The sequence below is a fragment of the Zonotrichia albicollis genome, chromosome 21, assembly GCF_047830755.1.
Source record: "Zonotrichia albicollis isolate bZonAlb1 chromosome 21, bZonAlb1.hap1, whole genome shotgun sequence".
In the NCBI taxonomy this organism is placed as follows: Eukaryota; Metazoa; Chordata; class Aves; order Passeriformes; family Passerellidae; genus Zonotrichia; species Zonotrichia albicollis.
In genome coordinates, this window is record NC_133839.1 from 8,567,975 (window position 1) to 8,595,787 (window position 27,813).

At 44.8% G+C, this 27,813-nt stretch overlaps 2 protein-coding genes across 9 annotated transcripts in view; one reads left to right on the top strand and one right to left on the bottom strand.

Moving 5' to 3' along the window:
• The window catches only part of TSC1 (TSC complex subunit 1), a 26,360-nt gene extending 14,344 nt beyond the window's left edge, over positions 1 to 12,016 (bottom strand). For 5 of the 8 annotated variants that reach the window (XM_074556254.1, XM_074556252.1, XM_074556253.1 and 2 more), the window contains exons 1-6: positions 11,755 to 11,872; positions 4,765 to 4,827; positions 3,617 to 3,792; positions 2,666 to 2,769; positions 1,919 to 2,071; positions 226 to 370 (exon numbers count right to left, since the gene is read on the bottom strand). In XM_074556254.1, the coding sequence (XP_074412355.1) occupies positions 226 to 370; positions 1,919 to 2,071; positions 2,666 to 2,769; positions 3,617 to 3,722 (508 nt within the window). In that variant the 5' untranslated portion in view covers positions 3,723 to 3,792; positions 4,765 to 4,827; positions 11,755 to 11,872. Of the gene's footprint in view, positions 1 to 225; positions 371 to 1,918; positions 2,072 to 2,665; positions 2,770 to 3,616; positions 3,793 to 4,764; positions 4,828 to 6,403; positions 6,696 to 11,754; positions 11,873 to 11,896 lie in introns of those variants that run through there. The other 3 variants (XM_074556248.1, XM_074556250.1, XM_074556249.1) reach the window with 3 other exon arrangements.
• Positions 12,017 to 15,937: 3,921 nt separating this feature from the next.
• Positions 15,938 to 27,306, top strand: GFI1B (growth factor independent 1B transcriptional repressor). Its single transcript, XM_005494119.4, has 7 exons — positions 15,938 to 16,227; positions 21,089 to 21,217; positions 22,619 to 22,765; positions 23,315 to 23,577; positions 23,845 to 23,982; positions 24,412 to 24,577; positions 24,964 to 27,306. Exons 2-7 carry the CDS (start codon positions 21,103 to 21,105, stop codon positions 25,140 to 25,142), a joined length of 1,008 nt encoding a protein of 335 aa, XP_005494176.2. The 5' UTR covers positions 15,938 to 16,227; positions 21,089 to 21,102; the 3' UTR covers positions 25,143 to 27,306.
• Positions 27,307 to 27,813: the final 507 nt, after the last annotated feature.

Sequence of the window (27,813 nt, forward strand, 5' to 3'; positions counted from 1 at the left end):
AGTAGCAGCACCAAATGGAAGATTCTAAGAGACTTCTAAATTCTGAGCAAAGAACTCCCCCATGCTCTCAAAGAACAGAACAGCTTGTGGGTTTAACACATCATTTTCTGTGTTTAAATAATCTCAGACCACTGAGACTCTCACAAAAGAATGTGCTCACCAACTGCACACGAGTCACAAGGATACTGCAGACCACAACTGCATGCAACAAAGTTGAAATCTCACCTGGATTCTGCAAGCACCAGGCTGAGAGACGCCCAAAGATACCAAAGAAATCATGAAGGTACTGTTTGCCAGACTGAGGAATCATTGGCAACATGGTTATTAGCACTAGGACACCTGTGGTGAGTACTACTACATCTGTGTCAGTCTGCAAGAAGGGAAAAAACCTGCATTAGTTAAATGTGTTGAATTTAATTTTTTTTCCAAGGATGAAGTGAACATTGAATCATCATCATGGAAAAAGTTCTCTATTGAAACAGCTCTTCTGAAATCTACCAGAATTTAATGATCCAAGATTATTGAGTTTTTCATAAAGAACAACTTGAAGAAAAAAATAGATTTGGGATTCTTGCTCCTACTCTGCTGCTTTTCTGTAGAAATACTTGGCTGAGTTAAAAAGGGAACATCACCACAGTTCCATAGCTGAGTAAAAACAATTCCTGGTATGTGAAGCATCTTAGGAGCCACCTTCCTTCCTTCCCACAGCTAAACACACACAGCACTCAGAGGGTGATCAGGGTGTGCAAGGGTGTTGGCCAGTTACTAACACAGGGGTCTAAAGCTTTTTTACTAAACCTGGCTGCTGGAAATTTCCTCAGCAATAATTCAAACATTGACCAAACACCTTGGCTTGCCCCACAAGAAAGGGAGGTGGCAGTACAAACCTCTGGCTGGATGAAACAGGAAGAGAGAATCAGATTTTCAGAAAGGACATAGAAAATGTTCAAACTCTTTCCTTGCTTCCTCAGTTTAATGCACATTTTCCCTGGTAGCTCCTCTGCTTTGTCAGCACTGGGCAGGTGCTGCTGAGCTCTCTGGGTATCTCCCAGGAGATGGGACAGAGTTTTTAGGGATTTATCCTCCTCTGTGTGTCTGCTCTCCCTCAGTCACACAAAACCTATCAGAGCACATTTCCTGTCCATCCCCATTCTCTGTCCACATCCCCAGAACTTCCACATCTCTGTCCTACTCCCAGCAGCTTTCTGACACACCTCATTCCTCCCTCAGTCACACTGCAAAGGACAACAGATCTTGTCAGGCACATCAGGAGTTCCAGCAGCTGGAGCTGCTCCTTTGGCAGTTACAAATTTGTGGTGATTTTGTTTTGAAGAGTGCTGGCACTTGACTGCATCGTGCATTTAAATGTGACTTCATGACTAATGTGGATTCTTCACTATCATAATAAATTCCATTACTGCCAATGCATTCTAGATCTCAAAGCACTTTTCATTCCTTATTCACTGGTACAGTGCTGTACAGTATTACACCTGATCAATCTGCAGATGAGGGAAAAAATCCACAAACCATGGGAAAACAGCTACCTTCTTGTAATCAGTAGCTAAGAAGGGAAAGTCTGCTAATTCCAAGGTTATTTCACCTGGGAATAGTCCATTGCACGGCCCATCTACACTGCGAGTAGAGGACACTCAAATTCAGATTACAAGATATTCACCAACTTCACCAAGGCCTCTCTTGTCTTTAACCTATTTTGGAAAAATTTTAATAAATATTCCTAATTCACAGTGACAGTGACTTTTAGAAACAAGATTGCCAGCAGTAACAGCATCAGCACAGAGCATTCAGCTGATATTAACAGCACTGTGGCTTAGCTAAATGACATCAAAACAAGAATCAAATGCCTTGCATCTGTATGCAAGTTTATATCAGGTGTTTAGACAGCCCTGACAGTTCTTACCTTGAGACATTTGAGTAATGAAAGCAGGAGAGGTGCTTGAGAAAGTTTGTGTTTCCAAGATGGTTGTCGTCTTATCACATGTCCCAGCAGAGAGAGGGTGGGTAATCGAGTAGCAGCTTTGCCCATATAATCATTAATTTTGTCCAGTAGATGCTGACAAAGGATTTTGCAGAGAGTGGTAGAAAAAGAAAAGAATTTATATTTAACTGCTCTATACCCTTTTTCATCAGTTTGTCAATATGGAAATTATGGGCATTTTACAAATATACAAGATCCCAGAGGAAATAAAACCCTGCAATAACTTTGAGGCTACTGGTAGACAAATGCAAACTATACAGGCCACCGCACTTTGAAATGTTTATAAGTAAATAATAAAAAAAAAAAAAATCTGGGCAGCAGCCAATTTGTAGTGCCATTTCCAATCTACTTAAAATCTCTACTTGCTCTCAAAATACCCAATTTGTTTTAGGCTAACACATCCTGCACCAGGAGCACTGTAAAGAGACAACATTAATCCTCCAAAACCTTTCCTTTATAGAGGTTCTTTGCTTAACTGGGTCAGTTTAAGGAACTCTGTAAGAAACACAGACCTCTGAATTTTTTTTTTAAAGCTTAAACTCCTCTTACTACAGAGATACTACATCGCTACAGCAAGGTAATTCTACACCAGAGTGGAGCCCCTTGAGTTTTAATGGATGCTATTTAAAGGCTGCTAAAATCTGCCATAACAAGATTATTTTTTTTTACCTTGTCATGAGGCTCTTGCAGAGTGGACAGAATATGCAGTGCCTGCTGAGAATTGGTTTCCAAGTAATAGTCCACCAGGTTGTTGACAAGCATAGGCCCACGGTCTGTCAGTTTGGGGACAGCAAGGAAAAAAGCCAAAAACATTCTCAATACACTAAAAATGAAGTATTTGCTACAAGGACATTGCAGATCTTTTAAGCAATTATTACACAATTTCTAACATAATGCTTGGTTTTTAGCAGACCTTTGGGAAAATGAGACCTCTCAACTATATTGCCTGGTTCCAAACCATTCCAGTGAATGCATTCAGCTCAGGGAAAGGAATCAGGTTTTTTAATAACAATTCCTGTCTAACCATAAAACCCCACAGGTAGCTGAGCTGCAAGGGTGCTTTACCCAGGAAAGTGCTCAGGAGTGAGCTGATGTTCTCTCCCTTCAGCAGATAAAGAGAGCAAGTTCAGGGACAAGGACACTGGCAGTGCTCTCTGAAAAGGCTCTGTCAGCACAAGTGATGCCTCAACAGCAGCAATCACTTTTCACCAAGTCTCAGTCTGTTGTTTTGTTTGGGAATTGGATTTTTTGGTTTTTGCCTTTTTTTTAACAAAATCCCACTGGTTGCCATAATGTAGGTGACACCTGATTCCTTCTAGATACACTTGACAAAGAAAGTTTCATCAGCTCACACTTGAGGCTCTGCCTCAGGAAAAGCCAGTCATTTTGTAATAGAGTCTTAACAATTATGTAACAGACCTTCCAGGAGCCATGCCATTAAACAAAATGGACTGAAGAGAAGCCTCAATCCTTAAAGCAATTTCAAACCCAAACATCAAGAGTTTCTTTCAAGCTGCATTTGCAAAGACAGTGTTTGATAGAAAAAAAAATCCTACATCATTCTACCTTTACTGATGTGAAAGCAAAACCTTTCCCAAAACTACACAAAAGGCTACATACCACAAATGAGATTATCTTTGAATGCAGCTGTTATATCTTCCAGGACACCCAGAATTGGAGAATCCAGCATTGAGAGGAGCTCACCAACATTTCCTTGCTGTGCCATGATGCACGTACTGACATGAATGTGGAGGTTAAAACTTCAGGAAGTTCTTCATTGGTGTCTCTCTACCAGACTGGGGGAGAAGAGACAGCAGATGAGTGAACTTTTCCCTTTCCACATAAAAAAAAAATCTCATCTCTCCTATTCCTTTTCCACATAAGTGCCCATTTAACACTGAGAGGATTGTGAAGGTTTCCACACCTGCAATAAAAGCTGTAAGAGTTTCCAAAAAGCCAATGAGTCATGAGTAGGGTTTTCTTCATGTTTTTCACAAAGATATTAATCTGTTTTGCAGAAGACCTCAGTATCTACACTGTCCAAGCATTCTCCTACCATATTTTTTTCAATTTACTCTCCACTAACTGAAGCTAAAGGTTTGAATAAAATGTAAAAAGCTGCCTGGAACCCCTCCATTCCTGAGTTCTTACAGCAACTCCTCCCCAAACCACCTTTCCAGTTCTTTGCACAAGACTAAGATCTGGAGAAAATACACACCTCCAGCTCCTTCTCCACTCCTGTGACCAGCTCAGGAATTCACTGCCCTGGGCTCTGCATTGTTGCACTCTGAGAGATTTGGGCTTCAAGGCTTTGCAGCTGTGGCCAGGCTGCAGCTGCTGCTCCTGGGCAGCCTGAGCAGCACAGCACACTCTGACTTCACTGCTGTGATTTGAGATCACAAACTGCAGAAAGTGTTAAATGCAAGTGTGCAAACAACTGGTCAGCTGGAGCAAATCTAAGCCATGTCAGGCTTTTAAAATGGTTTCTTCCATGTACCAGCACCAGAGGGGTTCAGGTGTCACACTGACCTACCTACCACCAAATGAATCAGGTTTTATTTCATCCAGAAGAATCCTATACCAAACCTTTCCCAGTGGAAGAACAAATCTGGCTTTAGATCACACCTCATATTATCAGCAAGGGTTTCTTCTTCCCTCCCACTCCAAGCTAGAATACATTTTTCACTTCCCCCATGGAAGGCAAGACTGACACATACCAAGTTTACACACAAAATTGGTTTTTTTTACTGCAGTTGTGTTTACAGCACCTGTTCTGTGGATGAGCTGTGCTTCTGTCTGCAGTGCTGCCAGCCACACACCTTTCATGATCACTAATAAAGAAAAAACAGAAAGAGGTTAAGAAAAAGCATCATTTACTTCTTTATATACACCAGGTATATGTTCAGAACATCACCAAGTGTTTTACACAGAACAGAAGAGCTGTGCACCCCCTGCATGAGAAGAGTCAGCCCTCAGTCTGAAAACACCAAATGGTGCTGCAGTTGCTCTTTCCAGAGCTGGCCACAGGTTAAGCTGTGCAATTACCTCAAACTAGAAGGTTTTCACAAGACCATGGTTTTGTACTGTGACCCTTCAAAAGCTGCTCAAGTTTTATTTTTGGCAGGTAGAATCTTACACAGAAAGGATTCCTCTCTATTCTGAACATACAGTAATTAATTTAAGCCTTTAAATTCTATTCAAAACATCTTTAGCCATTAGCCAAGGACCACAGAACACTGCTCTGTTTTAAATAATAATAATGCTGTAATTGCCAGTATAATAGGTACAGATAATGCTGTAATTACCTATATACACATTACTTTCTTGAATATTCATATTTAACAAAGTCACTGGACAGCAGGAGTTAACATGTCCACCAGTAAACTTTGTCATTTGCAACACAGCACTCTGCAGTTGCAGAACTGCCCAAGGTCACTTTTCTTAGTGCCACCAGACATGAGCTTACTTAACCTGGCACTGATTGCAAATTCAAAGGTGAGAATATGGCACCACTCTCCCAAGTGGCATTTCAGTAGCAACAAACTGGCTGGAGCATTGCAGGAATCACCACTGCACAACATAAATCCCCTCACCCTCAGTTTGCAATGATCAGAACTGAACAGCCCAAAAGAAGCTCCAGGTCATGTACAAGCAGTCTGATCACTGAAGTGTTCAGATTTAAATGTTATTTCCTTTCTAGTCTAATGCTGAACCTGCATTGAAACTGGCTGGTAGTGTGAGCAAGACTTGGATAATAACAGAATAGAGACTTGGGGTGAGGGAAGTTGCCTTTCACTAAAAGCAGAATGGATCTATGCCTTTCACAAAATCACAGCTGGCATTTGTTGTAGTTTAGGATTTTGGTTTGGGTTTTTTGTTGTTTTTTTCCCCTACATTGTGCAGACTCCAAAGCTTCCACTCCTTCCTCAAAGCATTTGCTGTTTAGAAGACAAACAATGCTCAGAGAGTGGCACCATCCTTTCAAAAGGTTTAAAGCCACACATCCATGCAACCTAAAAAGTCAGCCTTCCACTTTGTTAATCATTTTGAGGAATCAACAGCTTTTTCCACTTCTAGCAATCATTATAATATTGAATTGACTCAATGACTGCATTTGCAATATTGTATGGGGAAGCAGCTCACTCCAAGGAAACCATTCCTTCATTTCTGAGAACAAATTTTTCAAACAGGACTTGCTGTGCCTCAGTTTCTATCAGGACACAGTCTAAGCTATGGTCAAGCAACAGATTCACCAGCTTCCTAAGCAACATGAATTAGTTCTTTAAAGTATTGTTAACAAAAGAGATGCACGGCCACACCCCCAGAGCAACTGCAAGCAAAACCTGTTTTAAGAATTAAAGCAGCAGAAACACAAGGCTCTGCTTTTTTACCCCATAAAAAACATACCAGTGAAAAGAGTGATTTTTTTTTCTTATTTTCCTTGAGCAATACCATTCTTTTGGACCAGATCTTTGTCACACCAGTAAGAACCTCAGCAGCAGTTTCACAGATTCTGATACTGCCAGAGGAAAATCTGCAGCCTGGTGAGATCATAAAGCACACTTTGGATGGGCTCTGGAAGTCAGGCTCTGCAGACAGATGGGGAAAAGCCCTGTTAAATGTTGAGTAGGTAAGAGGATTTCAAACTTTGTGCCATTGTGGCTGCCATCAGATAAGGGTGAGGCTGATAAGGGAGCTCAGCACTGATAACACCACACACACGTAGGTAAGGGATCATTTCCCAAGCTCCCTAACTAAAACAGATGGCTGGAGTGACCTTGTGCCAATAAATCCAATAATCCATTATTTCAACTTTTCAATCATGCATTGGGACTTCTTTAAAGTAGAGCAGTCTCCACACCTAAAGTATTCAAAATATGAATAAAAGTATTTCAAAGCACATCTGAAAATGGAGCAATGTCACACACAGGTACCTCATGAGGTGAAGTTTATCTCAAGTTACACCAAACCAGTCCATGCTGTCACCCCACTGCACACAAATGGCCACAACTTTAAAAAAGCAAATCACAGCTGTCTCAAGGTAAAGTCATTTTAGACTCTAAATTTAAGACTGAGATGCTCCAAATCTGTGCCCAACACAAATGAACAAGCCAGGAAATTCCAGCAATAGTCTTAAATCATGTCACACTTTTTTCAGGCAGCTGAGTAAGTAATTTACAGGCAACAGGCTTTAGTCAGAAAGGTCCTGTTCTGCTCTGTGTGGCAGTGTGATTTATCACAGTCCCACCAGGAATTTGGGATGTGATTTCCAAATCTTGCAGATAAGCACAGGCCAGGTTAAGGGGCTGCCATCACCCTGTGAAACAGCCAGGGACTGTCAGGGTATTTTGTATCTGGAATTGATACTTGCTGTGAACAGGACATCCCTGACACCTTTACAGTATCAGCACCAGCAGGGTTTTATGCTCAAATACACAGTTACAAGCTGAGCCTCCCTAATGCTTCCATCCCCAGACACTGCAATCATTCCCTCATCAGAAAAATTTCCACATCCCTGCAGCCATTCTTGCAACTAACAGGATGAAAACAAATAAGTTTTCCATGTGATTTGAGTCACTGACTCTTCACTAACTTTTAAAACTAGTTTTATACAAAAGATCCAAAGTGCTTGGTTAGTAAAGCATAGAAAAAAGTATGTGTAAATCCCTTTTAAAATGCAGCATTTTAATCTCACTGGAAAATATCACACCCACAGCATTTCCTATATTCAAGAGCCTTCTTTAAGATATACTTAGTAAAAAGTATTAAAGTACCAACACAGCTTTGGAGCCATCTTACAGAAGGAAAAGGAGAAGCCAACAAGCCAAGAACCAAGTCTAAATTTATTTTAATTGAACAACACAAAACAGTTTAAGCTACAAACTCGAGACAAAGGGAGAGACTGCAGAAATATTAATTGGAAAAGGCTGAACAGATGAGAAACAGAGAGAAAGAGACAGCAGAGTATTCCCAAAGATTATGACTTCTGTAAGTATTTCTGTCAAGAGAAGATGTTCTTCTGTTCAGGGTATTTTTATCCCAAGGCAAATGAAAAAGCAGCTGGTAGTGCCAGTTATGCTGCTGGCAGGGTGGGGAGGAGGGGGACACACCACAAACACACCCTCAGCCTTTGCTGCAAACAAAACCACCCCAATTCACACCAGCAGCACCCATTCAGGCCGAGGGGCATCAGCAGTTTTATCTCTCCTCATGGAGCAGAGTTAAACTCAGGGTGTGCCAGTAAATGGTTATTGCCCCTCTGCCCCAGAGGAAAGGGGATTTCAACACCATAGCACCAGAAGCTCCAGATTTCCACTTTTCCAGCTGATTTCTATGGCAGGTAAGGTCGGGTCACATCCCCAGGTGCTGCTCTGGCAAAAGCCATGAACGAGGACAGAAGGATTTTACAGCAATTGTGCTCAAAGAAAAATTCAGATTGACAACACAGCAGCCCTTTTCACTGACACCTTTGAAACGTTGGTCATGAAAGGATTAAGCCTAACCCCCTCCCTTTCAGCACACTAAAAACTGAAGCCCATTTTATGCCTCCTAACCATGCCCAATCTTACATTTCCCTCCCAGTTGAACTGAACGTTGCCATTATACAAGTGACATAAGCAATGAATGAAAAGTTCCAGCAGGGAGAAAAACCACTGGTGGCATAGGAAAGCAAGCAGCTGACAATTCCCCTTTTCACCACCCAGAAATAATAACTCTCAACACTCTAAACCTCATTTCAAACTGATCACTACAACTGGCAATACAATCAATTTAATTTATTTATTCATCTTTAAAGAAGGAAGGTGTCTGGCTTCTTCTAATAGTAAATATTTTCCTGGTTATATTAAGATCTGATATTAGATTCCATAGCTAAATTAGATTATTATTTATAGTTATAACTTGATATTATACACATTCTCCTCTACTTGTTACAGGTGCTTCACTGATGTGGGAACAGGAATATCACAAAAAAACCCAGCAAGCCCAAACAACGAGAGAAAATCATATTCAGCAATATTTAAGATTCTTTGGGCTTTATGCTGTGTTAATACACCACTGCTAATTGCTACTCATCACATTTCTGTCAGAGGAAAATTGTTTAAAAACAATCCATGTCACAAAAAGCCCCAAACATGGAAGGAAGGGCTGTCACCTCACCCTCTGGCAGGAGCCAGGCTGACCAGCCAGCCACGAAAGGGACTCAGGGATTATTGCAATTCCTCACACACAACTGCATATATTAATAGCAAATAAATAAATAAGAACAAGCCCTGGCTTTCTAGAACAATTTAATTAACACTACACACAGAAAGTCAGCCCAACTATGGAATCTTTTAAACTACAAACAGGTGATCAGAGAGCTCTGACTTGGCACTAACACAAGGACTGAGACTCCTCAATCTCTGCAGCTTTTTTTTTTTTTTTTTTGCCCCCAAGAGGAATCTTTTAAAATATTCACAGAGTTAGGCAGCAATTCAGTAAACCTTGAAACCACTGCAACCTATCTAATGTACTCATCAAGGCATTTTAAGTGCTCCAAGAATGAAACCCAGCATTGCACAGAACAACAGCAAATGATGTGTAACTGTAAAGTAAAAACAAAACATGAATAATGCCCAGCAAAGTGACAGAAATTCACCACTGCAAGAACTTTACTCTGGGTCTTATTGTGCTGCTCAAAGAAATGTTTCTGCTAAGAAAGGAAACATCATTAATGTGCTCATTATGTTTATTAAACTACAGGAACATACAACACCAGACACGAAGCTGTGACATTCTTCAAACACACACCTGTCTGCAACTGCCACAAAACCTGCAAACTGCTCTCATTATTTTATTTCCTTATTACTGAACAATCCCAGAATGGTTTGGGTTGGAAAGGACCTTAAAGCTCATCCATGCTGCCATGGGCAGGGATAATTTCCATTATCCATTATCCCAGGCTGCTCCAAGCCTCATCCAAACTGGCCTTGGGCATTTCCAGGGACCCAGGGGCAGCCACAGCTCCTCTGCCTCCCCACCCTCACAGGGATGGATTTCTTCCTAATAAATAAATAAAATAATTCTTCATAATAAATCAAAAGGCATCTTTGCCAAAGAGAAATTTGTGTGTGTTTGCACCCTGCATGTGTTCCAGACCACTCGGTTTGCACAGAGGCTGAATCACATCCCCAGCTCCTGTCAGGGTGACAAGAAGGTGCCTGGCAGTTGGAAGAATTTCAGGAATCAGGACAAGTCAACATCCCAGCAGTCCAGCTGCAAATAGAGCCAGCATTCATTTTAAGCTACAAATAGTTACTGAAGACAAATATTTGTCCCAACAGCAAAACAGCTGCAGTTGGCCAGTGTATCTCACATTAATAATGCCACATTTTAGTCAACATAAAGGTAACAAAGAGTTAAGGTGTTAGGATTAAACAGAGCCAGAGATAAAATCATTTTAATTAAAGCTTATCTCATGACACATTAGATATTCTGACTGTATTATCATGGTGTAAGTCCCTGCAATTCCCCACAAATGTAGTCCTGGGTGAACTGGGCTGCTACAAAACCAGAACAAATGAACAAATCAAAGCAAAATCCTTCACTCAGTTTTTTACTGAGTAAAGGGTTTTAAGCCCCTGATTTTATTTTAAACTTCAGCTGTTTCTGATAAGCAGAGTACCTGATTGCTGCTCAGCAAAGACAACAGCAGGCAGATGGATTCCCAAGGTTTGCACTGATTATTACAACTCCCAGAGTTTTCAAAGATTTACTTTCTAGTTGTTCATATATGTAAATTGAAGAGGGATTTTTTTCACCTAATGGGGTCACTTCAGCAGTGCTTCAATTCTGACAGATTTCCAACAACTATCCCCAGAAATTAATGTCAGGAAACTGCAGGATCAGACCACACAAAGAATGAAAACTCATATTAGCACCCACTGGAAGGTTCTCTGGAAACAGCAGCTCTGGAAAGAGTTCTGCACACAAAACCTGATCCTGGTTTCTGGGTCATTTCCAGGGGTTTTGAATCATACATTCCTTTAAGGCACGTTCTTCCTTTCACTCATTGCCGTGTAAGAGATTCATTTAAAAAACCCCAACCCCGAAGAGAAGGAGAGAAGCTCTGCCTAAACTGATAAAACAATGACAGAGGCTGCATCCATAGCAAACAAAGGGTGAAAACTTCAGAACTGCAGCCTTCCAAGTTCTTTGTGATAACAGGAAGCAAAATGTTTTATTGTAGAAGTAAACAACATCCTGACTTCACATTACCTACCCAGGAGCAAGGAAATGAGAAAAGCCTTCCTCACCGAGGGACAGACTTTAACAACTGATTTATTTAAAGCCCAAACCCGGACAAGGGAACCTCCTCAGCAAATAACCAAGGCAGGGGAAACCTGGAAATCGCTCCTCAGCCTTTGCAATGGGAGTGCTGAGCCTTTTTCAATAAAAAGCACAGACTTAAAAGGGAGTTTGGCTGGTGGGGGGACCCTGCGGGGAGGTAGGGGGGGTAGGGGCAGCACCCCGGAGCAAGTTTGTCTGGAAGGAAGGAAAGCGGACAGAGGGAGGCAGGAAAGGGGACGCAGGGGGAACATCACCCCCCCGCCTTCCCCATCCCCCCGACCCCTTCCCTTTCTCCTGCCGCCTCCTCCCCCAGCCCTTTCTCCCTGCTTCGCCGCTCATCTCTCTGCTCTGCCTCCTCCTCTCCGTCCCCGCGGCCGTCCCCGGTGTCGCCGCGGCGGTGGCGGCGGGGGGCGGCCCGGCGCACTCACCTCGCCCTCTCCTCCCCTCAGCTGTTTACCACTCCGGGCTCCTCCGGCCCACAGGGCGCCGCCATCTTGGCCCTGCCTCCCCCTCCCATCACAGCGCTTCGCCCCTCGGATCCCTCCGCCGCACAATCTAGTCCCGCCTCACCGCCTCGCTCTCCGCTGCCTGCCCGGTTTCTGTCCCGGTCCCTCCCCGTTACGTTCACCTCTCCCGCCTCACGGGACGTTCCCGCCGCGGGGGATGAACGGGGAGCGAGCCAGCGGCCGCCGCGCCCCCGCGGAATTCCGCGGCGGAGGGATCTCGGCGGGGTCAGCGCTGCGGCTTGCGCAGGTCGCGTGATGCGGAGGGCGGGGCCGCGCGCGGGCGGTAAACAAGGCCCGGCCCTGAGGGGACGCGGCGGGCGGGGGTCGGTCCCGGTTCTTTCGGTTCTTGTGGGTTTTATTTGGAGATTCTGCACAAAGTGCTGAAATGAAATAAAAACGCGTCTTGGAAGTGCCGTTCTGTGCTGGCGGGACACGGCTCTGGTGGCTCCCGGACAGCACCCCCGGGCGCGCTCCCCAAATCTCATTGATTTTAATTGATGAGCGTGCAAAGCTCGTTTCCTTCTGGTTTAAGTTCCCTCAGGACTCAGTCATCCAAACCGTGCACACGGATTCTTTGTTTTTGTTTTCTGTTTTTTTCCCCCCCTAGAATGCAGTAACATAGAACACAAACATCCCATCCTTGCAGATAAAGGTTAATTTTTCCCTGTGGAAAATACAGGGTAGGAGAGAAAAAAAGAAATCACCACGGGGAAGGATCTGCAGCCTTCGGTTTGATGTGCCAGTGCAACAGGTTTAAAACTCAACATTTCATTCCCCAGGCTGGTGGAATCTCAGTGTTTTTCCTTCTCCAAGGAGGAGCAGCTCCACAAGGGTGCTCGGTCTGACTTCTGAGCCTGCCTGAATTGTGCCCAGAGCCCAGCAGGAACCACAGGCATTAAATTTGCCAGGTGGAAATGAGGTGCAAGGGAAAAAAACAAAAAAAAAAAACCCTAAAAAAAAAAAAAAAGCAGATCAGAGCCCCATCTGAGAGGGATCGGTTGGTTTTTAACTTCTGCAGCAGTTTTTGTGTTTCCCAGCTCTGATCCCTGCAGGACTGAGATAGTTCCCTCCTGCTGCACCTGCAATGGGTTGTCCTGCTTCATGATGAGATAAGAGTTGCTTGGAGCCAGAATATTTTTAATCTAGTCCTGCCTTGTGCCTGGCAATTAATATTTATTATGGTCTGGACAGGGTGATGGTAGTTTTTTATTCTTGATGTGCAGAAGACATGTTTGTTTAATCTGCCACAGAAAAGAGTGGAAATTAAGATGAGCTTCAGAAAAGAGCTGGAAGCAATTAGTTGTGTTATTTTACAGGGACTTAATTGCTGTAACAGTCAAATTGACAAAGAAAACATGGATGCTATAGGAGGGGTTTGCTGCTGGATTTGAAAGGAGAAACAACTGCACTAAAAGGGACGTGTTATGTTGTAATTAACCTGTTTACTATTACTGAGCTGTACATGTAAAAATCTATTTAATTAAGGTGCACTGGAGCATAAGACACGTAGTGAGCACTCACAGCAGCACACAGAATTTAATAACTGTCCTTGTGGGCAAGCAGGGCTCTCTGCATGCCCTGTGGCCTGTGTGGGTCAGGGCCAGGACAAACCTCTGGGAGCCCAGATAAGCTCTCTGTGGCTCTCTCCTCTCTGCTGAGCCCAAATAAGAGAGAACGGGGAAAATGATATCAACAGGAAGAACATAAAATAAGAATGACCACACGGGGTCAGCTCAAAGGTTCTGCCAGCCCCAACTGCACCTCCAGCTCTCTGTAATAATTCAGCTTGTGTAAGTCACCTTTTGATGGTGCTTTCAGTGGAGAGATGAACAGAAGCCACAGACAGAAATCCAGTGAACGCAACAAGCCAAGCTGACTGCACTCCCATCCTGCAGCTTTTTGCTCCACAGGAATCCCTGAAATCAAATAAAGGGAGAAGGAGTGGGTGAGAGCTGGAGAAAGCCCAGCAGTGTCCCTGTGTCCCTTCAGGCTTTGCAGTGTGGTGACCTTGGTGCTGAATGAGAGTTTCTGTGCTGTTGGCTCAGGGATCAGTCTGTCTGCACTTACATCTGGCCTTGTGAGCGAGATGGGGAGGCACAAGAGCTGCTCCAGCTGTTACTGACACTCCTTTTCCACAGCCCTCTGAAATCAGCTGGCTGGGAGGTTTTACTGAATATAGAATCTAGAGTGGCCTGGAGGGGACCTTAAATATTTTGACACAACTACTTTTCTAGGGTTTTTTTGTGTGTGATTGACTTACTTGGACTGTCTCAAGTTTAAGAGGCACATTCTGCACCCATCTGCACTTTGTGTCAATGGGAAGTCTGTGCTCAGGGGTGCTGGCAGAAGGCAGCTCCAATGTTTGATAAAATTACATCTCAGTCCTTTGCAGCAGCTTGTCATTTTCCTGTTTTGTTTAATTCCTGTAACTGTCTTCATACGGAACCCTGAAGCTGCAATGTACATTTTGGGTTTGTTACAATGCTTGTTTTTGTAGCGGGAAATGTAATCCCTCAAATGCCTGTGTTTAAGAGGATGCAAATCAGCTCCCCAGCACAATGCCCTGGGAACGTTTCTTTCATGCAAAACTCGCCTAGATAAATATGGAGGGGAGGAGGGAGCGGGGAAAAGGGATTGTTCACTTCTCTAAACAACGAGAAATAATTATGCTCAGTATTATGACAGATGGGTTAAGATCAAAATCTGAATCTTTCTCAATGCGGGTGAAATCCACGCTCCTATCTCGAGTTGCATCAGTCCCGTTGCACAGCCTGGCCGGTGCCATGGGGCAATGCCACCCTGGCTGGCACGGGCACAGCGTTGGGGACAGCAGGATGTCTGGTGCAGGATCCCTCTGCTCTCAGCCCCGAGTGTCCCTGGATCTGCTCCGTCAGGGAAGCCCCAGCCGCCCTCTGATCCCCGGGCAGAACAAAGGTTGTTCCTTCCTGGTGTTCCCCACCCCGGGCTGCAGCAGGAAAAGGGACCCAGCAGAGCTGTAGGAAGCCGGGAAATGCGTTTGGAAGCTCACAGGGAGCAGGAAACTCCCATCTCCAGAGGAGTTTTCCTGCTGGTGGCAGTCCAGTGCTCAGCACACAATGCTGGTTTACACTCTGATGAATTCCTTGGAAGGCATCTCTGCGCTCTCAGTTCCACCGTGCACAGAGAGGGGACATCTGAGGGCACACACAGCTCATGTGCACCTGCACAGCCAGGAGGGTTGTGAGAATAGAGAATAACTAGAGAATAGGTGGAATCAAGGAATTATTCCCCTTCTCTCCCTCCCAATAATTTGGGGATTTCGGCTCTCTTTGTCTCCAAATAAGAGTGATGCCCAAGGATTCTAAGAGAAAAATCTGTTCTCCAGCTCCTGTTCCCAGCTGTGCTAGAGAACAACCTGGGGACAGTCACTCTGCCCCTGCTCCATCCTCCCTCCTTCCACTGGGCCATTACTTTGACACTCAATTATTCCACATTTGCAAACCCGTTCTCAAACCTTTTTTGAAAGCAAGCGATAGAAGTGCAAATTCTTATTATTGCTCTTGAAGAGCTTTTTGCAAAGCTGTTGTTAATGAGCTTGCTTAATGAGCTTTCTTAAATCTATATTTATACCCTGTATACAGCTGTATATAGATAGAGCAATGCCTAAAATATGTGTGGATTGCACACACATATGCCTGGGAAAATGAAGGGTGATTAACACGCATCTTCTTCGGTTATACCATGCAAGTATTTATTCGTTTTTCCTTGGAAATAGGAGAGATAAAAGATCCATTCTGGAATAAAATAATTCTGTGCACATGTGCTTGATGGTTTTGTTTATGAGCCCCAAGTATGTGAGTGTGTGTGTGTGTGAGACAGATGGTGTGTCTGTTTGTGAGAGATATGATGCGGGGATGAATGTCTGTAAAAATACAGGTTTCTTAAGGGCTTTTTTAAATTATTTTTTTTTTTAAACTGAAAGACAAAATAACAAATGCCTGCTCAGTACATTATTTCCTGTGTCATGCTTTTTGTCAATATGACAGAGGAGTATTCCTGCAGAAGGGAAAGCTGCCCTCAAAAGTGAAGGGTGCTGCCCCCAGGGCTTCGAGCTGGGCATCGTGAATTCTCTTCAAGTTGTCAAAGTCCTGGGAAGTTTTGATAAGCAAATACTTTCTGGGCTCTGCCTCTTATTGGCTGTTTCTTCACCGCCAGATTTTGACACAAATAATCTGATTGAAAAATCAGGGAGGGGAACAGGGGGAAAAAAAAAACAGAGAGAAAAAAGGAGAAGTATCTATTTCAACTGACTGCGACCAAGTGAAAAAGTGGAAGAGGAGTCCTGAGAGAGGACGACGTCTCGCTTGTCTGGGGAGATTTCAAGGCAAATCCAGTAAAGCAAAGTCCCTCAAACAGGTGATTGATTTATTCTTTTAAACACTTTTAACTGCATTGGTTTTCTCATTTTTCTGATATGTTTTTCTAAGCTTTTTTCCTCCTCCTTCTTCTTCGCTTATGTCTGCAAATATGTAATATATTCCATTGCCTAAGCCACTTGTCCTGAGGGCTCCTTTGTGGTGATAGTTCACCTGACGCATTTGAATTGAACCTTTTGGAATTATGTGCCATGTGCTTCACTTTTAAACATGAAAATGGTAATAGAACAAAATATAAGAGATGTGACAATGGTCTCAGGTAGCTGTGTCCCAGGCAGCTCCATCAGCAGGAGCTGTGGAGTTTTTTACTTTGCCATTGAGGAGAGGGAAAACCATGTTTTTCCTTTTATTTGCTCTTTTATAGGGCCAGACCTTAACATCCAGAGAGCAGCACACCTCTGCTGCCATCACCTGTGCCTGTTTTGGTAGATGACAATTCCTCTCCCATTCAGGATTTTTGCTTTGAATTCATCTTTTATTATTTTTCCACCCTTTTTGAATATAGGCTGATTAATCTAACAATTTTTTAGCATATGGAATTAGCTATTTATAGGCACTTCTCATATCACAAGATTGATCCAACACATTAATGGTTTGCAAGTTCACATTGAAATTGCATTTGTACAATAAGGAGATCTGGAATTTGGGAGATTGCACTGTATAATTCCATCCATGGAATCCTAAGGCAAAATTTCCTCAAGCCAGTGGCATTCCCAACATCACAGGGAGCTAGGTGAGCTTTCCAGAGAACAAGTGCTGCAATTACTGTCTAAATATATTTTTTTTTTCTAGATGTTGCAGCTATACCAGCATTTCTGTTCAACTTTTTGGACAAAATTTCCACCATAATTTGCTAACCCCTGCCATAATGTCCATTCATCCAGTCTTACCACAAGAATTAAAAATGTCCTGTTCATTTTTCTAGCAAAAAAGTGGCGTTTAAATTACTTGCCCCAAGTACATTTGATTTTGCAAGGGTGGACTAGTGAAGAAATTATTAATTTTGTTGTAAAGAGCTGAAATTCTTTTAAATTTGACTTTAAAAAGTCAAGAGTCCATAAAACCTCTTATTTTATTTTATTTGGGTTCTTAAACCACAGACACATCATGTTGTACTTTCCACTTTTTTCCTTCTAAAATGTAATCTTTTGAAAGAGAAACTATTCCGTATTTTTGGAAGCTTTATTTTTTCCAGAAAAAGAAGAAAAATAAAAGCACAAAAACAGCAATATTAAGATATAAATGTAAATAATATCAATTAAACAATGGAAAGGAAAAAGTGCTTTTTAGCCTAAAACTTTGTATGCTCATCAACTTTAAGATGTGGTGAAATGTACTACTAGTGAGTTCTAGTCTTCTAATGCCACTTAAAATTTAATGTTTCACTGAGTGTACCAAGAAAAAGCATTTAATCTCTACAATTAACTTTGGAAATCTGGAAACAGAATTACTTGAATTTAGAGAAAAATGCAAGTCAGCTTTAGAATGGAGCTTTCACTGCAAATTGGGTTCAGTGTGGCACAATCCTGCAAACACTGTCCCCACCAAAGGCTCCACAATCCAATCCAGAGAGAGTATGAATTTCTAAATTCATGGAATTTATAGAATATAGAATTCATAGTTCATTTCTAAATTACATCAAGGACCAGTGCTGTGGGTTTGGGAACTGAGAGCTGTTGTGCAGTGAAGTGAGTGAGGGCTTCATGAGCAACACAGGATGCAGTAAAATGAGGATCCTGGAGTCAGAAGCCACCCCTAAACTAAAAACCAAGCCCACTTGCAGTGTTTCAGTGTCCCATTAGAGTTTTACCTGGGATACTCTGCAAAATCATCCAAAAGCTTTGCTGAGGGTGGAGGAACTTTGAGTTTGAACATGCAAATGCTGGATCTGCTTTCAGATCTGACTGGGGAGTTTATAACTGGTGAAAGAAACCCTTCCAAGGTGCTTCAGGTGAGGTACCCAAAATAATGCAGCTGCTTTTTTCCCCTTGGCTCCTGCTGTCCTTTCCTCAAGACACATTAGAACATTATTATACAGCTGCATGAATGGCAGGCTAATAAGAATGCCAATTTTAGCCACCTGCTGGTTTTATATCCTATATTGAATTAATAAAAATGCCAGAACACTTCAATTTTGAATGGGCACTCCTGCCCAAGCAATAAATTCCCTTGTGCACTTACCAGTCCAGGTAGAAACAGCTGCCACAGGGGCTGAAATGAACAAAAACAAAGCAAGTTTAATTTTCAGCAAAAGGTTGAAGCTAAATTCTGTCAGAAGCTTCAATAACTCTAAAATGTAGTGGGTGGCAGGGTCCACAGCAGTACTTTTCCTGGGAAATGCAGTGAGCCATTAGGAGCAGCTGATCTCTTGTACAGATAATCTGGAGTTTCGAGGAAGAACAGTCCTTTTTCCTCCCACAATCTCTGCTTGTAGCTTTCCTCTAGCCTGGTTGTGTGAATCACAAAGCCAGTCCAGTGCAGTTGTTAATTAACTCTGCTTTGGGCTCCCAGTTCCTTTTTTTTCTGTAAAATGGGGTGGGGGAAGGTGACTTCCTTTTGCAACGTTCAGTCCATTGAGGATGGCTGTGCTCAGTCCTTATCAGCACTCAGGACACTGCACCAAATTTGACTTTTACACAGCCTGGGGCAAACCCATCCAGAAATACTCTTTTTATTCATGGACATGTGCTTTTAGGCACCACTGGAAAAGAGGGGCTGTACTTAGTGCTGTCTGAACTTGGCATAAAACTTTGCTGGATTGTTTAAACCACCTATCTCCCATCTGATTCACCTGGTTGAGCTGCCCAGCTGCTGCCACAGGATTCTGCAGGATTCTGCAGCCTGAGGGCAGGGAGAATTCCAGCAGGCACAGCTGGATGCAGGCTCTCCCCACTGCCACAGCTCCTCCACCGTGGAGGAAGCCCAGGGAAAGCAGGAGCTGGTTAATTCAGGCAGAGGAATCTGATGCCTGAAGTTTCCTGGTGTCAATTCCCTCATTGTGGACACAGTGCTGCCCCACCACATGGGAAAACCCCTGTGACAGGAGTGGAAATTCCAGGTTTAAAGGGTTTGGAGCAGCACTTTGCCTTGGGGCAGGTGTATAATGCAGGGCTGGGTCAGTGCACAGGTGGCTCAGCTGGGACTGAGCAGGAGCTGCTGGAACGGGAGAGACAGGGCTGAGCAGAGCTGCTGAAGGGTCACAACCCACTGCAGAACAGCCCTGTCTTTGAGCTGCAGCTATTTCTGTGCCTGCAGCTTTCACTGGGCAGGGACTCTTTATAGATCTTTGAATAAACCTCATTAGAGAGTTCCAGGAGAGCAAAAAGCAGCAGTGTGTGCTTCAGTGCCCCTTCCCTCAAGGGCCTGCTTATGGTCCCTCCTCGGTGCTGTTCTGTCCTTTTTCTAAAATTAAATTAGAAGTCTGCTCTTGTCCTCAGCTTTCTATTATTCATCTCAAGCTAGACGTAAATTTCTTGGAAAAAGATGAAGAAAAACAGGTGAGTCATTTCAGAAGAAAAAATTACTTGAGCCAACAAGAGTTATCCCTGAATTCATAGATGGAACAGTGGGAATCCTGGACCAGATTTAAAAAGACAGCAGCATATCCAAAGGCAGCTGGGCTGGGGGCAGCCTGGCAATCCCCCTGTCCCCAGCAGACCTGGCTGTGGCAATCCCACAGCTTTGGGCACCACTGTAAATGTGGCCCTCAGACCTTGGAACAAAACACCACTGGGCTCTGGAATTATATTTAGCATGAAGGGGCAGTACAGGCACTTCTGATCTCTGGGGAACAGACCTTTCCATCCCTGCCTGTTTGGGATTTCAGGACTGCTCTGTCCTTGGACAGACCTTTCATATCATTCCTGCTTAACAGGTGCAAACTTTATGGATTTTGCGGGGTTTTCTTTAGTAAATAAGTTCCACTGAACTGCTCTCAGGAAGGAACAAAACTTAATTACAGTTTCCAGTCAACAGACAGTTAAGACTTAAATGCTGACTTTTCAAATGAAATATAGCAAGATTTGTTTTTAGTGCCTCTATCCCAAACAATTACAAGGGAAAATGCAAATACAAATGCAAATTAGGCACCAGCTGATATTAGTGCTCACAACATTGTCTCTGTTGCCACCCTGCCTCCATCAGAGCAGTTACCAGCCCTAGGGAGTGGGCACAGGGTGGGCTGGGTTCTGGGTAGCAAAGATAACACATTCATTGCAAGAGAATTTGGTATGATTAAATTTCAGCATTTTATGTTTGTCCCTAACCCGCCTTTTCAACGGTCTGCAATATTTGAGTTGGGTCCAAAAGGTGACTTCTCACCCAGCTCTCCTGCTCTGCCTCTGCTCTCTTGTTTGTCAGCCAGAGCTCCAACTACTCAAGCAAGAGGGAAACCCTGCACACATCACTCTGCAGGGATCTCCCTGTCTCTCTGCTATTATTGGTGTAGTTTCTATCATTGTTGTCTATATAATAATTTCATAGTCGAGCCCAGGCTGTGGTTTGGGACAGCACAAACACTCAGACTTTGTCCAGTGGGGATCTCTAACCTGTGGTTCCCTCTCCTGCCAGGGAGGAGAAGATCAGAAACGAAACAATGAAAAGTCAGACAGGACTGCAAGAGACAGGTCCTGGCTTTCAACATGCCTGCCACAGACAGTTTTGGTCTGTAACTCAGGTCTCAGGTTAAGCCTGTCCCTGTTTCTTTTTCTGTAATCCTTTGCCTCAGCCTGGGATAGGTTGTGAAGTGTGATTTTTACAGAGTGCCCTTAATCTGAAAGAAGTGTGAATTTACTCCCCAAGCCACAGAGGTTTAGCTGGTGTTTTTCTGTGTTTGATCCCAGAAGGTGAATGGAAGATGCCACGTTCCTTTTTGGTGAAGAGCAAAAAGGCTCACACCTACCACCAGCCCCGCTGTGTGGAAGATGACCTGCCAGTCCTCCCCTGGGGTCCAGTGCCCTCTGCCTTCACTGGTGAGTCTGTCCATCCCCTGGGCTTGTAGGAACACACTGAGGGGAATCTACCATTCAGTAGGCAGCTAAGGGAGCAGGATGAGTGAGCTAAAGAGCATCCAAGGGCTTCCACACAGGGATGTCAGGGTAAGGGCAAGCTGATCCCTTTCTGTGTGTCCTTTCCCTGCATAAATCCACACTGATCCTCCCTTTGTTTCCTGCTGGGTTACTGGGGAGGTTTGAGCTGTAAGATGCTGTGTGGAGTTGGTCACATTTGGAAAAAATGACCAACTTCAGGTCACTTATAGCTGGGAAAAGAGCTTGCACTGGGTTGTCAGTGTCCTACAAACTCACAGCTCTGCCACCTCCACCTCTGGTTTCCTGTGTTCACTGCCCACATTCCCTCTGGACTGCATCTTCTCCACCATCTCTTCCTGGTGTTAACACCCCCCAACACAGCTCTGCCATCCCTGCTGTGCTCCCTCTGCTCCTGCTCTCCCACAGCCATCCAAGCAGTGGCAGGGCCAAGGTAATTATCTCCTTCCTTCAGGCACCATTCAAATTTTCTTTATTCAAATTTAGGATCAGTTTACCCTTTGTTCTAGCCCTGGCTATCAAATTAGAGTCTAGCCCTGAGATAAGTTTGATAAAAAAGAAAGGAGGTAACATTTTCATTTCCATTCCTGCCGTCATCCTTGGGCCATTTGTTGTGTCTCCGGTGCAGTGGCAGGTTTTGACAAGAGATAAATACTGTCCTTCAGCAGATCTAGCCCATCTCCAGCAGAAAGGAGACACATGTTGCACCTCTGTGATTTTAGATTTTTACTACAAAGTTTAACAAGTGTTGGTTGGTGCCTTTAAGGGCTGGGACAAGCATGGAGGAATAAATGGGAGTGTGGGCAGGAGGAGATGAGGCTCAGTGCATAAGGACTTGCCTCCTCTCTCTGCTTCCCTACTTGGCTGTCCATAAATCCAAGTTAACAATACCCAGCTCTCTCAGGAGAGGGTGGGGAGGTTAATAAGTTAGTGATTGCTAGTTATCCACACAAACAGAAGTGGTTTTGAATAGGGAAATTATTCTTACAGACATAATTCTAGAGTTGATTTTCTCTAAGTGTATCAGGTATCAAGGATCCTATCATCTCATCCTGCCCCCTCTGCCTTGCCTATCTCATCCTGCTTGGAATTTCCCTTCCTCAGCAATGGGCAGACCTTGAATGCTGATTGCATCACTCTGCACTTCCTCAGGGAATCGAGCATGGGCTGCTCTGTCCAGGCAGGAGTTCACACATGAGTGCAAAACTCACCTGAACAGACTCTTCTTGTAGCAGCCAGAGTGACATAACTATGCAAGAAGTGACATAACCTTCCAGCATCAAGAGTGACATAACTGTGACACAACTGTGACACTGCTCTTTACAGCCACAGGAGACAGGACACCAGAGGACATCAAGAAACAGGACCTGGGATGTCTGGTTCCAAAACAAGAAAAGGACCCACCTGAACTGAAAGAAGAGAGTGTCCCTGTCCAGTACCTGAGCAGGATGCTGCCAGGCCCTTCAGCTCAAGGTTGGCAACCCAAAACCCCAATTGCAGAAGAGGTCAGGGCTGAGCTGGTTATGGAACCCCTAAAACTGGGCCCAGACTTTCAGTAAATGAGAGTTCTTATTTTGACATCAATGGCCAAACTTGCCACAGGCAGAGCTCATCCAGGAGCATTCTGTATTTCCCTTTACAGTTCTGGTCTGTACCAGGGAGAATGAAGGATTGTGCTGTTATTCCCAGTGAATGACCCTCCCCACATCAATGCAGCTCTGTGCTATGTGGGTCAAGGCAGGTGCCCACAGGGCACTTGTTCAAACACCTCATCAAGGAGGGCTAGCAAGGGGCTCAGTATTCCCTTAGCCAGAAAATTTCCATGGCATTCTGTGCCATAAAATTTCCTCAGACTAAAATTAAAGTCATGATGGAAACTTTACCTGGGGAATGAGGATTTGAATCAAGGAGAATTTACCAACTGCAACTCCCAAGCTCAGGCAAGATGGGGAACTTTTTAACAGGTGCCCAACTTCAGGCCATGGTGTGACACTGACCTCTCCCTCTCCTTTGCAATCTCAGAGATGGCCATGCCAGGGCTGCAGATCAAGGACTGCACTAACACAGCGAGCAGCCCAACCTTCTACAAAGCTGGCTTTTCCTGGGATGCTTTCCACATGCCATACAGCTACCAGCAGATGTCTTCCAGCATGCAGTCAGCCCTGCTGGAGCACCCTGTGAGCCTCTATGGGAGCCACCTCCTGCCCAGCACCGAGCCCCCCCTGGATTACAGCCTGCATTATTCCTCAGACATGGAGACCTTCCACTGTGTCAAGTGCAACAAGGTGTGTGTTGGATGAGAGCTTCTGGGATGGGGAGGGCCTGGAGGGATTTTCATGGCACACATGAAGCATGGAACCCATTCTTCATTTGGGCACACCAAAGTATGTGGCTCAGAGCAGGGCCTGCAGTCAGGAGAACAAGGCAGTGGGAATGCTGCAGTTCACAGGAGCTTTCACACAGGGGAGAATGAAATAAAGAGAAGGAATTGAAAACAAAGATGGAGGTGCAGCCACCTCATGTCAGAAAATCACAGGGATTTTGTTTTGCAGGTGTTCTCCACTCCCCATGGACTGGAGGTCCACGTCCGAAGGTCTCACAGCGGGACCCGTCCCTTTGCCTGTGAAGTGTGTGGCAAAACCTTTGGGCACGCTGTGAGCCTGGAGCAGCACACCAACATCCACTCCCAGGTGGGTGGCATGGTTCCAGAGAACCAGCTCTGGACCTCAGCTCTTGCTTAACCCATTACAGAGGAAGTGACACTTCCTAGGTTACAAACATGATGCCTTTCCTGTGGCACGCAGTGACAAGGGCAGGAGCTCTGAAAACCACAGGCCAGAGCTCTTGGTCTCACAAATCTCAGTCTGCCCTTCAGAATTCCTTGGAAAACAAGGGAGGATCATTGCTACTCACTCTGCTAGAGGGTGCAGGAGTTGGGATCACAAGATGTGATCCATTTCCATAATTAACCCTCCCTGCATTCCCTTTGTGCTGCACCCAGCGTTATCAGTCCACGAGCCAAGGAGATTTGCTTATCAAATCTACAACTCTCATCACTCTTCAAGCTCTGTCACATGTCTTACAGCCTCAGACATCCCATGATTTTCCTTCCCCAACAGGAAAGAAGCTTTGAGTGCAAGATGTGTGGGAAGACATTCAAACGTTCCTCCACCCTCTCCACTCACCTGCTGATCCACTCGGACACGCGGCCCTACCCCTGCCAGTACTGTGGGAAGCGCTTCCACCAGAAGTCAGACATGAAGAAGCACACCTACATCCACACAGGTGAGAGACCAAATATTCCATGAGAAAACCAAAATTCGAGCTGATGTACACACCCAGACCCCAGACACAGAGGTGTTAGACTGGGGGTAAGTGTACAGAGGCACTGCAAAGTCATTATTCCACGTGGGGTGAGACAGCAGGAGGCTGGAGCACATCTGCCTGACAAGGAGGTGGTTATTGGCCAGCCTGTGGTGCATGTTGGGGTTGCACCCAGCTGGAGAGGACTGTCCCTGGTTCTTCTGGATCTCAATCCAGACATATCACCAGGAGAGCTGTGTTAGCAGCACTATGATGCCCAAGCAGGTCTGACTCTGCTAAAAAGCATTTCCGTCTCTCTTTGTTCACCTGTTAAAGTGGGGTATTTTACCATTTTCTGTGCCCTGCAGGGGAGAAGCCCCACAAATGCCAGGTGTGTGGCAAAGCCTTCAGCCAGAGCTCCAACCTGATCACCCACAGCCGCAAGCACACGGGCTTCAAACCCTTCAGCTGCGAGCTCTGTGCCAAGGGCTTCCAGCGCAAGGTGGATCTGCGCAGGCACCGCGAGACCCAGCACAGCCTCAAGTGAGGGCTCTGCTGCAGCTCCACCTTAGAGACTGTCCCCAGCACCTCCATCCAGCTCATAAAGCTCCCATGGTGTCCTGTGTTCCCCTGGGGATTCACCAAGTCATCATTGGCTTTGATGTTTGGTACACAGGGCCTTGCACATCCCGAAGAAACCTCCTGTGGGAGCTTTCACTTTTTGATTGCAACAGGTACCAGCCCACATCTGACATCACCTGCTCAAGTGTAAATCCAGAGGAATTCCTCCAAGGTCACTGTTACTCTGGCTTTACACCAGGAGCAGGATCCAGTTTGTCAGGCTGCCCAGCTGGGAGGAGGGGACTCCTGGGCTGGTGGCAGCAGCAATCTGTACAAAGCTGGTGCTGTAACCATGTTCTGCTCTGATGGTTGGGAAGATAAGCCCAGGGCATGCAAATAGATTGCATTCAGTCAGCATCCAGTGTTCAACCTGGACAGGCCTTCTGCAGAGACTTGCCCGGGCCATAAATTCTGCCAACAGACACCTTAAAGTCATTTCTTTCAGCAGAGCATTTACTGTGATCAAATGACAACTTAACTGTGCTGTATTTTTAGCTTGGAGTGGGAGGAAAATACTGAAGAAACAGCTCCTATCCCTAGCAGATAACAGGGGTCTCTAAATACATTCCTCAGACACACCACACTGCAGAGATCCCAAGCAGGCTCCAGGAAGAGCCAGAGCACAGCACCAGGCACGAGCTAATGATCCCCATGCCTTGGTACCATGGGAGAGTCTTGGAATCGGGGCTGGCATGTCCCACAATATTTCCCTGCATGCTGCACATGCCAGCTTAGAGCTGTCCTGAGCAATTCTGAATCACTGCCTGGGCAGGAGTGACCCTGGATATCGATGGCAAGGGCCAGAGTTCTGCTTGCCAGGCTCTCTCCTCAAGGAGGAAGTGACTGAGCCTGTACATGTTGGCAGAGCATGCAAGCACCTCACAAGTATTATACAAAGAGAGCAGTGGTATTTCCTCCTTTTGCCAGGTCTAGGGGTTGAAGCAAAGCACTGGAGCAAGTAAAGAACCAGTTTCCCTCCAAGCTCTGCCAAATTCTCTCTCTATAATCTTTGGCAAGCCACTGCACTGGGCTTTTGTTTTTCCACCCCTCCTGGTGGAGTGGGGCCATTCACTCAGGTTTGTGGAGTCCCCTGAGTTCTTAACAGGAAGGACAAAGTATTATTATAACATTATTATAACACAGACAAGTGTTTTCAGTTAATTGGGGCATTGTAGCAGCACGTGGCTCACTCCATAACTGCATCCCTGAACACACAGCCTTGGACAATGACACCAGTGGGAATTACCCTGGGAACAGGCTGGGGCCATTTCACTCCAGAGGCTTATGAAGGAGTGCCCATCATGGGCAAAGAAAAAATTATCCGAGTGGAAAATTCATGTATTGCCAGAAGAGAACTGCCCTCAGTTCCACTGCTGTAAATCCCAAGTTATTCTCCTAAGACATAAAATGTTCTTGTCCCTTTTATGCTGTGCCTAAGCTGTAAGTCATTAATCTGTACCTGGAAGCTCAAACCCAGAGTCTGTACTCCTGGCTTTACTTGTACACTGTAAATATGTATTTATACTTATTCTAATGTATATTTTTATTGCACTATACCAGACAGTGACATGTACAGGCCTGCTGGGATTTATCTGATAAATCTGTTCCTTCTCAGTAACTGGGCTAAAACAGTGTATTTCATGTTCAAAACACTCATTTAAAGAATGGCTCACACATGACTCTGGGGACACAGGCAGTGGGGATGGGGTGCAAAAGGAGAAGGGAAAGAGTCCAGGATTGTTCTTTATGGTTTGAGTGGGAATAAAGATGGAAATTCACACACAGGAAAGGGCACCCATTAGAGAGATTTCATCCTGGAGACAGATTGGTGCAGAGCCAGCTCTGCAGAGCAAGAGGGCACACCAGGTACATGGAATGTGTGTCCAACAGCCAAAGCCCCCAGAAATCCCTGCTGTCCTTCCCTGAGCCATTCTGGGGAAGGTGCATAATCTGTGATGGAACTGCTCCCCAGCCCCACACACACCTCTGAACACCCACACATGCACAAGCCTTGCTCAAGGCAAGGTCACTTCAGCTTATTATCACTTCAGCTTATTAAAATTACTGCCCAAAATGCAAACTGTGTTTGTTATTCCCCTTGTCCTCCACTAATCTGCAAACAGAAATATTCAAAGAGGGTGTCAGCATCTGGACTGCTCAGGAGCAAAACTCTCCAGCCCCAAACCACACAGAAACACCAGCACAGACTTCCCTGGGGACAGCAGAGGTGTCTGATTCATGTAAAGCTTCCCAATTTTGGCCATTTGGAGTCAAGTGCTGGCACACATCAATTGGAAGAGTGTCTGTGACCACTCATAAAACCAAACCAGACCCCTGGTTCTTCTGAACCTCGTGATAAAGAGCTGCTGTATCCATTAGATTTCATTCCAAGGTACAGAGGAGCTAAAACCTTCAATGGACAGCTGGCATCTTCTCTCCTGTGTGCTCCTACAGCTTCTCCCTCCAAACACAGCACTCATCACCTCAGTCCTGCTGTTTCCCAGGACTCCAGGGTGGGTTACTGAGCCCAGACATTCCTGAGGAGCAGCTACACTGGAGGAGGCAGTGCCAGCACGGAACTGGTGTTGTTAACACTC